This window comes from Stegostoma tigrinum, chromosome 16, assembly GCF_030684315.1.
Source record: "Stegostoma tigrinum isolate sSteTig4 chromosome 16, sSteTig4.hap1, whole genome shotgun sequence".
NCBI classification, from domain to species: domain Eukaryota; kingdom Metazoa; phylum Chordata; class Chondrichthyes; order Orectolobiformes; family Stegostomatidae; genus Stegostoma; species Stegostoma tigrinum.
Genome location: NC_081369.1, coordinates 20902046 through 20914458, shown reverse-complemented (window position 1 = coordinate 20914458; position 12413 = coordinate 20902046). Strand labels below are relative to the sequence as shown.

The following is a 12413-nucleotide window of genomic DNA, read 5'->3' as shown; positions in this document are numbered from 1 at the left end:
AATATCAAAAGAGGTATATTGGACTCAAAATGTTAACTGTGTTTCTCTCAGAGTAGATGTACTAAATTTGCTGAGTTTCTCCAGCACTTGTTTTTATTTATAAGCAATGGCAGCAGCAGATATTCCATCAACAAACACCAAACATTGCTGTTTAAAATTCTGTGGCCATATTTAAATGTTTGTGGTAACACTCACTGTTTAAAATGTCATTCGTCAAATTAAGCAATAGAATATAAAACTGATACCCACCCCCCGGATCTCATGCTTATTTCTTTAATACTTGTTTTTAATTGCAGCTAGAGGACACCATTAACCTTGTAAAACGTATTGAAAGAACAGGGGTGGCAGCTGTAGCAGTACATGGAAGGTAAAAGCAAAATGTGGATATTCTTTTATGGTTGCTGGTTTCATGAGTAAACTGAGTTATAGGAATTGAGTGAAATAGATTGACTACCTGGGACCACCTGAGATGTTTGAGCAGACGGCTTATAGAACCTTTATTTAGTTCATTCCAGAAAGGAATTCTGCAGCTTTAACCATGTTAATAATGCGCTTTAATGCCATTTCACCTGACACCAGTTCCATAAGAAAAAAAAAACTGAATTAGGGAAATAGAAAAGAACGAACCGAGTATGGTAGAGGGTCCTCCTCTGAAAGTATAGTGAAGTCTGTCCTCAATATTCAGGTATCAACTTGGTTTACCTGCGACTCTGAGATACTTGGTCACAAGTTCAGGCTGTACTTCAGGATTTGAGTATATAATTTGGACTAGCAGTTCATTTTAACATTGAAGGAGTGTGCTGCATTGTGGAATATGTTTCCTTTTGGGTGAAACTGTAAACTAAAGTTGTATTGGTGTTTGATCAGGTGGACATTGGAGAGCCGTCAGCATCAGATTTAGCATTTAGAGTCATAGAGCAATACAGCACGGAAACATGCCATTGGGTCCAACTCGTCCATGCTGACCAGATAGCATAAATAAATCTAGTCCCATTTCCAGCATCCCTCTAAACCCTTCCTATTCATACACTCATCCAGATGCCTTTTAAATGTTATTTGTACTAGTCTCCACCACTTCCTGTGGCAGCTCATTCCATTAATGCACCACCCTCTGTGTGAAAATGTTGCCCCTTCGGTCCCTTTTAAATATTTCCCCTCTCACCTTAAACCTGTGCCCTCTGGTTTTGGACTCCCCTTGTCTGTTTGCCTTCTCCATACCCTTCATGATTTTATAAACCTTTTTAAGGTCACCGCTCAGCCTCCAATATTGTAGGGAAAATAGCCCCAGTCTATTTGACCTCTCCCTATAACTCAAACCCTCCAACCCTGGCAATATCCTTGTAGATCTTGTCTGACCTCTTTCAAAGTTCACAACATACTTCCAACAGCAGAAGACCAGAACTGCATGCAGCATTCCAAAAATGGCCTAAGTAATGTCCTGTACAGCTGCAACATGACCTCCCAGTTCCTATACTTAATGCACTAACCAATAACAGCATGCGTACCAAATGTCTTCATCACTATCTGGTCTATCTGGGATTCCACTTCCAAGGAACTATAAACCTGCACTCCAAGGTTTTCTTGATTCTTCTAAGAAACATAAGTATTTTTATGCAATATAAATTGAACATTGAATTGAAGAGGTTGCACATTGCTTCCGCTGGAAACTTTAGGATTTTATCTCAGTATTTGAACTATCCACATGGGTTAGAGGTGCTATTCTGCATTCTGCTTATGTTATTCTTTGTGCTAAGGCACTGCAAATCCTGACGACTGTCTGCGCTAGTGACCTTTACACATTAGACAATTTTCTGCTAATCTAGCTACCAATTCATGAGCCAATTAAGTTAATTGTTTCCCTATTTGCCTGAACAAAGCCCCTATAATTGAGAGCATTGCTTATCAGTAGTTGGCATGTACAAGACTTTTCTAAAGAGAAAATCTCTAATTGGAAATATTTGCTGGCATAGATTAGTCACAGTACTTGCAAATGGTTGTCTAGTCAATGACCTTAATGCCTAGGCTGACATTGTGTCACAACACATGTGCAATGATTACTGACCCTTGGTAAGGACTGGAGCAGGCAGTATTGCTGCTCTGTTGGAGGTAGTTTTTCGGTCACAGTATACGCTGTTCTGTTTGTGCTGAGGGTCTCCTCACTTCAAGTTCCTGAAAATCACAACTTTACGTGAAGCATTGATTCCCACAGGAATCAGTGTTAAAACTGGAGTTAGGTTCCTTAAGAGGCATAAAATTGGAAATGTTTAATTTTTACTCTAAGTTGAGATATGGTACCAACTGTACTTTAAATTTAATTTGCAGCATCCAATCCCTCTTGTAGTTGGATCCTCAGAGAGTGCAGCCTGGAAGCTGTTGCTCAGGGTCTGCATTGAGGGACTGAGGGTCTTTGCTTACTGAGCTCTATCCACCTGCTGAGACAGTTGCTTGTCCCTACCTGCACTGTGACAGCTGTCTAGTGATGTAGCAACTCTCTTTAGTGCTCTCTGCTAGTCTCAACACTTCATGGGGCTGTCCTTCCTGGTTGACTGCAGATTTGCTCCCTCTCTCACTGTCTCTCTCATGAGAATCTCGCACTCTCTCTCTTGCTCTCTTTTGTACTCACTTTTTCTTTTTCAGTCACTTTATCCCTCTCTCTCTGTTTATCTTCCTCTCCTACTCTTGCCCTTTCTGTGCCTTGTGCTCTCTGGTGCTGGGGTTTCTGCACGGGATCGTGGGGGGTGATGGCAGAAGGTGCATGCATAAAGAACATAAACAGGAATGTTGAAGGTTTCCAGTCCTGAAAACATTATGACTACACTGAAAGGGACACTGTTAAATGCAGATTCCTTGTCATGTGTTACCACACACTACTGTCTGGAGTCCAAGTTGCTGTGGCATCATGTACATTTTACAGACGAGATGCAGTCTGGAGTTACGAATAGTGCTGGTAGAGGCTTCAACTTCCTTCCAATCATGTTTGGTCCAACATGAAAGCATCCACCTTGCCATCAAGGCATGAGGCTGGGCTTCAACCTGAAGCTCTGGTTCCGAGGCAGCTTTTCCTTCTGTTACACTACAAGACCAGGGTTGCTGCATGCGCTGACTGGGCCCACTCATTTGTGCAATTACTCACAGATCAAAGTGCAGTCTGTGCGACATGTTCCTAGAAAACAATAGCAAATATCAAGTTCAACAGGTTGCAGATGGAACGGGGATCAAGGTCTTTTGAAAGATTGTAATAATTCAAAAGGCATTTCAGCTTCTTATCAGCCCTTGGCCCAGGTTTACGAGAGGGAGAGGGCAATCCAGCGACAAAGTTGACTGGCAAGCAAAGGCACAATTTGCAGGCAAGTGACAGCAGGCCAGTGTCTGAGCCCTTTGTTGAATGGATATTGAATTGACGTTGGTGGTACTTTGGGGCAAGCTCTTCAGAACTTTCCCCATTTACCATTCCACAGTACTATCCCAGAGAGTCAACATTGGAGCTAGGTTTGAGGTCATGTCTAACAGGTGCTGCCCCATGCATGCATAAAGGCATTGCTGCCCTTTCTGGCAGGTGACACAACTGAGCCTGGCTCAGTGCTGACTGGAGCTTTTGAAGAAGATTCCCCATCGACATTACTCAGCAAGTAGGCCATGCTTGTAGATCTGGTTTGTGAGATCACAATTGATTGGAATGTGGTCTTTTTGGCATTCCTGGTGCTCCACAAAGAACGCTGTGACTGAGGCACTTTGTGCAAATCATCCAATGTTATATTTGTTCCATCAGTCTGTTGTAATAGTCTCAGTCTGAAATTAGAGCTTCCACATGAAGCTGTTGACTTAGCAGATTTGTGATGGTGGGAGATTCTGTTACATTTATCACTCCCTCTAATTGATGACAAATTGGTATATGTGAAGTCTGATGGAGATTACAATTGGCTGCACTTCAAAACAGTCCTTGATAGTTAAGCCTGACAGTCTGATTTTTCTATTGTATGTTCCTTCATTGTTTAGCATTAGTTTTCCAAAGAATATTTGTCCGTGCTGTGGCCATGAAGATCATTCAAACTTTTACATGGTGGGATCTCTTTTTATTACTTGCACCAATCTTTCCTTGCCAGTGTTCAGAACTGTAAAGGTTTCACTGCAGTTTGATCCTTTCTCTCTGAGCTGCATCTTTGCTAAAACAACCCAATGAATCCCTTTGTGCTGCCTTCCCCCTGTCCTTGTCCTTTACTTTGAACATTTATACACTGCTCATTTAATTGCTACAATTGTCTCTTTTTTAATTACTCTTTATGGAAAAGCATTCAATCCTGCAGAAACACTGGGTTAAACAATTTCTCCTGCTCTTTCTACATCCACTGTTCATTGTTTTGTTTATGACTTGCTAGTCAGTAGAAATAGTTTTTTTTTCCTGTTCAGCCTTTTGCAGCCCGATGGAAGATTCCTATTTAATTTGTTCTTGGGGTATGGGCAATACAAATTTATACATCACTACTTGTTGAGCTGAGGAGCGGAGTTTTCTTGAACCTCTGTGATCTTCGTAGTGTTGGCATTTGGTGGTCTGCTAGTGAGAAGGGAAAAGTGATCAATGGTTAAGTTATAACGACCTGGAATTCTGAAGAAAACTTGAAGATAATGTTCTAAAGATGTGTTTTGCGATGTTTCACCCTGACCGTTCTAGCTGTGCTATGTTGCATTGTACAAAAAGTATCAACTTGGTCAGTTTTAAATGATATGTAGAATTCGCAGCCTGCCCACCATTAGATCACAATGTAATTTTGAGTTCCTGTGTTGGCTTAATCGGTAAAGCTGCATACTGCATCACTGCACCTTGAATAATAACAAACATCTTCAATAATAAAATGTCATTCTTCACAGAATTGTTAGGAAACAAAATTTGATGCAGAGCCACATAGGAGGTATTAGGACAGATGGCCACAAGTCTGAGGGAGGTTTTAAAGAAGAGTTTGAAGAATTCTAGTGCTTTAGGGCCTCTGCACCTGAAGATGTGTCATCAACAGTAAAATACTGATAATTGGAAATGCACAAGAGGCCAAAATTCCGTGAGTGTGACAGAGCAGTGACAGCTAGAAGTGACAGAGGAGGAATTTGTAAAGACAGTGGCCCCTACTCTAGAGGTGTCTGTAACATTGAATGTTGAAAAGCCTTGCTTTTTTTTAAATGGTAACTATCGTGTTCTATCCTAAAATATCTTTTCCACAGGAGAAAAGAGGAAAGGCCACAACACCCTGTGCACTGCGATGTAATTAAAGCAATCTCTGATGCTGTGTCTATCCCTGTAATAGCAAAGTAAGTAAAATAAACCAGTCCACTAATGCACAAAGCTAGATCCACAGGCATTTCAGGACTATTTATAGTTTTCAAAACACATGCAGTATTGGAGGAACCAGCCATTTACATGCCAGTCCAATAGAAAATTATATTGGGTAGTTCTGATTCTTTGGACAATATTTGCTAAATAATCCCCAGTGCACAAAGAATTATGCTGACAATCGAATTAAAAATGCTAATCGAGTTTATAATGCAGTGTACTTGCAAGTACTGAAAGCAACATGTTGTAACGCACACAGCCCGCTTTGCAGACAGGAAGAACATGCAAACACTCTGTACTTGTTTTTATTCAATAAAATAGGTGGCAGCAATTCTGAGTCATCTCACACTGTAATGCCTTGACCAATCAGAGTCAACCTTTTTCATTTTTATTTAAAAGGCACAGCCTCTCATCACTAACTGGTACATTCTCTATGAAAATACCACAACCAATCAAATTTCACTTGCCAGCTGATCAGCACTCTCCTGCCATGCAGTATGGTGTTGTTTTCTGTTTAGTAACACTTGTTAATTATCCTAATGAGTGCAGGATGAAAAGAGCTTTCCGCAGGTCAACGTCTAGAAATTCTGAAGCGAGTTACTAGCTGCTGTCTACGTCTGCAAAACATTAGTCAAGGGTATGGTGAAATACTCCACACTTACCTGAATGAGTGTAGCTCCAACACTGCTTAAGCTTAACTCCATCCAGGAAACTCTGTTTAACTGGAACTACATCCTCATAAACGTCCACTCCCTCCACCACTGACGCACAGTCACGGTAGTGTGTACCACCTACCAGATGCAGTGTAAAAATTCGCCAAGGCTTCTTAGGCAGCACTTCCAACCCACAAATGCTGCTGGCTATAAGGAAGCAGATACATATTAATACCACCACCTGCAAGTTCTTCTCCAAGCTACACACCATCCTGACTTGTAAACATATTGGTGTTCTTTCACTGTAAATGGGTCAAAATCATTTGTATCAAGTGGACTGCATTGGTTCAAGAAAGCAGCACTACACTACCTTGCTAAGGGCAACTAAGGATGGGCAATAAATGCTGGCTCAGTCAATGACACCCACATCCCATGAATGATTTTTATTTTAAAAAGTTGTCTTTTTTGAGTAATACTCAAGTCTAGTACCAGCGAGTGACCTTGTATTTCAGTAAATATTTTCAGAATCAGTAGCTGAACTATTTTGCTATTTACTAATTGTTATTAATAACTATTTAAATTGAAATTAAAAAAACAAGTTTTCTGTTTTGATTAATAAATCACAAGATTACAGATTTTGGTCCAACACTTTCCAAGGCCCAAAATCTATATTTCACCATAACACACATTCAGCTGATGGGTAACCCTGAATCCAAAAAAGACCCAGATGAATTGGTCGTCGTAAATCAGATATTGCCCATTACATGACAATATCATCCAGTGTTGTACAATGTAGTAACATTGACAAACATAAAATCTGCATCCAATGCCAAGTTTCAGCTAATCCTAGGGATTCAACACCTGGGAGGTCTATGTTAACACACATGTCAATAAGCCCCTGCAATCTCTCATTGTAACAACCTATTAAAGCCAGCTTTACATATATCTTAACGTACCTTAACATGATTTGATATTAATTGTTTTAATATTTGTAGATAACTCTCTTTCTGATTTCTGTTCAAATTTTATTATCATAACACAACAAATAATATGGTCTGGAGGAATTCATATTTTACTCCCACATTCAGGTAGAAGTGCTGATGTTTTATTTAATCCTTTTTCTTAACTCCTGAGTAATGAGAAGATGAAAGAAAACTCAAGTTTAGATTCTGTTAGACACAACAAAGCATCCAGTGCTGTATGATGCAGTAATATTGAACATAAAATCTGTATCTATTGCCAAGTTTCAGCTAGTTCTAGGGATTCAAAGATGGGAGTATTATATGGTTCCTAAAATCAGTTACAGTTCAGAGTTGGTACTTCACAACAACTTCTTTAACAACTTGATAATTGTGAGCAAAAACAGAAATTTCTGGGAAAAAAACTCAGTAGGTCTGGCAGCACCTATGGAGAGAAAGCAGAATTAACATTTTGTGTCCAGTGACCATTCTTCAGAACTCTCCACAGGTGCAGCCAGACTTGCTGAGCTTTTCCAGCAACTTCTGTTTTAGTTTCTGATTTCCAGCATCTGCAGTTCTTTGGTTTATTACTTAATGGTAACCATGAATAAAGTACAGTATCAATCAACCTAAGTACTGTAATTCCTTTCCAGTTCTGTTATTCGTTGTGTGTGTATCATTAGTTTGTCTTTCTGTACCTAACTTGCCCTTCTCCTGCGTGGCCCTCTGTTCTAATACCAAACCATGAATCTCCTTGGTTACAGCAGGCGATGCTCTGCTATAAGTTAACCCTTAAGGCAACTTACAGGCCAAAACATAGTGAGCTTTAGATCCTTGTAGCAACATTTGGGCCAATTATTGCCTCTTCATAATTGCCTTAATAAAATTCAACATGTATATTTTCATAGTTAATTGTTATCTCGTTCTGCTGGTTCCACAAATCCAGTATAAATGAAAAAACGTTCAAATGATTTGAAGAATGAAACAGACCTCTATTTGTTTTCTTCCTTCCTTTTACTGAAAACGTACATTTTACCATAAGGTCATGGGGGGTATATCTTCTATTGCATCACTGCTGAAACCTGCAACCAAACCTGGGTTATTTTGAAGCAAACCTCTTAGCAAGAGAGCTTCAAAGAATATTGGCATTTTTCCTTTAGTTTCTGCTGTTTACCAAAATGATAGCTCGTGTAGTGAGTACTGAGAAATGGAAGGAGAAAAGGATTTTTTTTTAAGCAAGTTCCCATTCCTTTGCTGTGCACACCTTGTACTGCCTCAGAAACCTGAAACAACAAGTTGCTGGAACAACTCAGCAAGCCTGGCAGCATCTGTGGAGAGAAAGCAGAGTTAATGTTTGGGCCGAGGGACCCTTCAGAATGCTGAACAGTTTGGAAGAAGGGTCACTAGACTCAAAACATCCACTGTGATTTCTCTTCTCAGGTGCTGCCAGACTTGCTGAGCTTTTCCAGCAACTTCTGTTTTTGTTTCTGATTTACAGCATCTGCAGTTCTTTGGGTACTTTGCTCAGAAATCTGAAGTTGCTTAATCTTTATTACATTTGTTTTTGTGATCATTTTCAAAAAAGCGATACGCTCATCAGATTGTAATGCCACCATTTCAGGCCAGTGACTAGCTGTAAAATAGCATCATGTCTAGCTCTATCTTTAGCTCCTTACTTCCCATGCCACTGAGTTGAGGAGTGGATTTTTCAATTAAACTCTCAGCAATTGTCCTCATCAATTAGATGATCCCATCTGTAGAAATCTTTTGCCTACAGTTTTTCAGAAGCTCTACTCTCTACTGCATGAGAATATCCTGTTTGGCTTTCTTACTCCAGCAATTCTCATCTAAATGACTACCCTGCTCTAGTGATTGTTCTTCTAAAATAGGAGAATGATCAGATGCTAAACAGAAACATTCCTGCTATCTCCAAACCCAGGCCGCAGAAGCCAATTATGGTGCTACTGTGAAGGATTGAGCAAGACTGGAGAAGTTAAAAGGGATCATGAATTAAATTAATTTTGCTATTAATGGTCATCTAATTTCCAAGAACTTTATGCATCTACTCATATAGTAGAATCCCTACACAGTGGAAACAGGTCTTTTGGCCTGTTGAGTCCACACTGACCCTCAAAAGAGTATCCCACCTCGATCTACTCCCTTACCCAATCATGTAACACTGCATTTTCCATGGCTAACCCACCTAACCTACACAACCCTGTACACTACAGGCAATTTCCCATAGCCAATCCACCTAACGTGCACATCGTTGCACCTGGAGGAAACCGACAGAGACACAGGGAGAACATACAAAGTCCATGCAGACAGTCGCCCAAGGCTAGAATCAAACCTGGGTCCCTGGCGCTGTGAGGCAGCAGTGCTAACCACTGAGCCAATGTGCTCCCTGTCTGCCCAGCTAAAAGTTCTAGCTTAAAAATTGGTTTCAAAGGATTGCACATAACTGTTAAAAAATCTGAAGGTGTTCCAGTCGGCCACGAGTGGTTTGTCCAAGGGTCAATGCTGTTATCTCAGTTCCAAAATATTCCAGTAGTTAAGTAGTCTGTTTGATTTGTTTTGCTGTACAGTATGTTTTGTGTGTTCTGTTATCACTGCAGTTGTGATCCATTTACAATCAATTTACTGTCCACCTCAGCGGAGGATCTCAAGAGATCATCAAAGAATATTCAGGCATTGAAGAATTTCAACGGGTAACAAATGCATCTTCAGTCATGGTAGCCCGGGCAGCCATGTGGAACCCTTCCATCTTCCGAAAAGAAGGATTGTTACCAACAGAGACTGTTTTAAAGGAATATCTAACATACGTGAGTAATTTTAGGTGTCACTGCCTTGCAGTCAATTTAACATAGTTAGTGTGAACTGTCGAATAAAGTGATTTTAGAAGGAAACACCTGGAGAACATATACTCACAAGAGAACACTCGGTTTGTCTGCTTTCTGTTTGGCACAATTCTAATTGTTTAAAATTCAATGTTCAGTGTATCTCCTGTGAATCCACAAACAAGTGACCACTTAAGGGAAAGTCTTCCAGGAGCTGTAGGGTTAAAGATTTTTTTATCCCCCCCTTGACATTTATTATCTGTCTCTTTTTGCCTTAATGCTTAGCTTTTTGAAATTGTAAATCAAGGCAAAGTTGGCCACGATGCCACCAACAAAGTCAGATAGAAACAATACCATGCATGAAACCACCTTATCGGCCAGAAAAATTTCCAACCTGTGACTGTCTATGTAACTGCACTTACCAGAATAATTAAAGTTAAGAGACAAAAAGCTCAGTTTAATTCTCAAGGTCAACAAAAGCTGTGTCTCTTTTTATCAAAAATGTCTTAAATTGTTGGTATAAATGTTTTCTTAGAAGAAGTGTCTAAATGTTAAAGTATTGTATTTTGTGAATTTGCCCTTATTAGAACTACTTACAACAGGATGGCCAATCACTATCCACACATCCTTCATTATTCCAGCATCCAAATGGCTGGGAGAATGAAGGATGGTGAAGGTGACAGAACACCTCAAAAGGATGAAACCCACCTCCAGTGGCTCAGTGGTTTATGGGTCCTTCACATAGGAATCCAGGTTTTAATCCAAGACCTGCCCACCATGCAATTGGCCAGCCTCATGGAAGACAGTGCACACCAATTAACAAAAAGCCAGAAAAGAAGAGAAAATTTTTAGTCCAATTATTAGGTAAATTTACTCAATGTTTTATAGATTTCTGTTATATTAATGATATAAATATTGCTATTAATTGTGCACAATTTGTGCCACACTATGAAACAGTGGATAGAGATTTATACATCCACAAGCACAGTTTCAGAGAAAGATTGATGTTGCTATGTTTTCTCTGTTCTCCAGGCAATTAAATATGACAGTCATTACTCAAATACTAAGTACTGTCTATGCCAAATGTTAAGAGAGAAATTAGAATCAGCTCAAGGGAAGAAGTTGCATGCTGCACAATCGAATAAGGAGATCTGGTAAATATTTCATTTAATGTTTAGTTTAAGGAAAGAGTATTGTATCTTGTGAAGAATAAGAAGGCTTTGTACATATAAGGGAAGAGCCATGTTTTGTAGAAACTTGCAGTAGTCTTCATTTGACTTCTATCTAGGAATTTTGGACCATGCCCCTTTAATACCTTTGCTGAACAAAAGTTTATCTACCACTGATTAAAAATTAACAAACTCTCTAGTGTCCACTGCTGTTTATAGAAGAGAGTTCCAAACATCCCACCACCCTTTGTGTATGTGTAAATGCTTCCTAACATCTCTGCAAATGGTATCAGAGATTTTGGGAACTGCAGATGCTGGAAAATCAGAGATAACCAAGTCTGGTTCCTAAGATGCTGCTTGGCCTGCTGCGTTCATCCAGCTCCACACTTTGTTATCTCTCCAGATGGTCTGCCCCTAATTGTCAGACTATGCCTTCCAGTTCTAAAACACCCAACCATTGGAAATAATTTATCTCTATCTATCCTGTCTTTTCCTATTAATATCTTGAAGACTGGATGTGATTTTGCTCGCTGAGCTGGAAGGTTAGTTTTCAGACGTTTCGTCACCATTCTAGGTAACGTCATCAGTGAGCCTCCAATGAAGCGCTGGTGTTATGTCCCGCTTTCTATTTATCTGTTGGAACCCAAGGAAACCTAAACAGATAAATACAAAGCAGGACATAACACCAGCGCTTCGTCGGAGGCTCACTGATGATGTTACCTAGAATGGTGATGAAACGTCTGAAAACTAACCTTCCAGCTCAGCGAGCAAACTCACATCCAGAAACTCAACCTGAGCTACAAATCTTCTCAAAACTCGCTATCTTGAAGACTTTGAGCAGATCACCTCTTAACCTTTTAAGTTCTGGAGAAAACAGACTTAATTTATATAATCTGTCCTCATAACTTAAATCCTGAAGTCCAGGTGTCATTGTAAACCTATGTTGTACTCCGTCAAAGGCCAGTATATCCTTCCAAAGGTGTGGTGCCCAGATCTGCTCACAGTGCTCCATGGGGACTAACCAGAATTTTGTATAAACGCAACATAACTTCTGCATCCTTATCCGATCCCCTAATATGAAGGCCAGCATTCCATTGGCTTATTTGCTGCATTTGTCTGTGGCATTTTAAAGATCTGTACACCTGAACCCCATCAGCTCTTTGGACATCCACTGTATTTAACTTCATACCATCTAGAAAGTACCCCGCTCTATCCTTTTTCAGTCCAAAGTGGACAACTTCACACTTGCTTAAATTAAGCTCCATCTGTCCCAGTTTGACCCGTTCATCTAGTCCATCCATTTTCCTTTGTAATTTTATGCTGTCATCTTTACTGTCTGAAGTGCTGCCTAACTTTGTGCCATCAGCAAATTTGGATATATGACTTCTGATGCACTTAACTAAGTTTTAATAAATAATGTGAATAAATGCGATCCTAACACAGTTCCTTATGAGACGTCACTGGTAATTTCAATA

At 39.9% G+C, this 12413-nt stretch overlaps 1 protein-coding gene across 1 annotated transcript in view; it reads left to right on the top strand.

Annotated features, from left to right (window-relative positions):
- dus2 (dihydrouridine synthase 2) overlaps window positions 1-12413 on the top strand; it is an 88395-nt gene that overhangs the window by 45640 nt on the left and 30342 nt on the right. The window contains exons 9-12 of the mRNA XM_048546884.2: window positions 297-367; window positions 5212-5298; window positions 9586-9754; window positions 10802-10923. Coding sequence (XP_048402841.1) covers window positions 297-367; window positions 5212-5298; window positions 9586-9754; window positions 10802-10923 — 449 coding nt within the window. The remainder of the gene's footprint in view (window positions 1-296; window positions 368-5211; window positions 5299-9585; window positions 9755-10801; window positions 10924-12413) is intronic.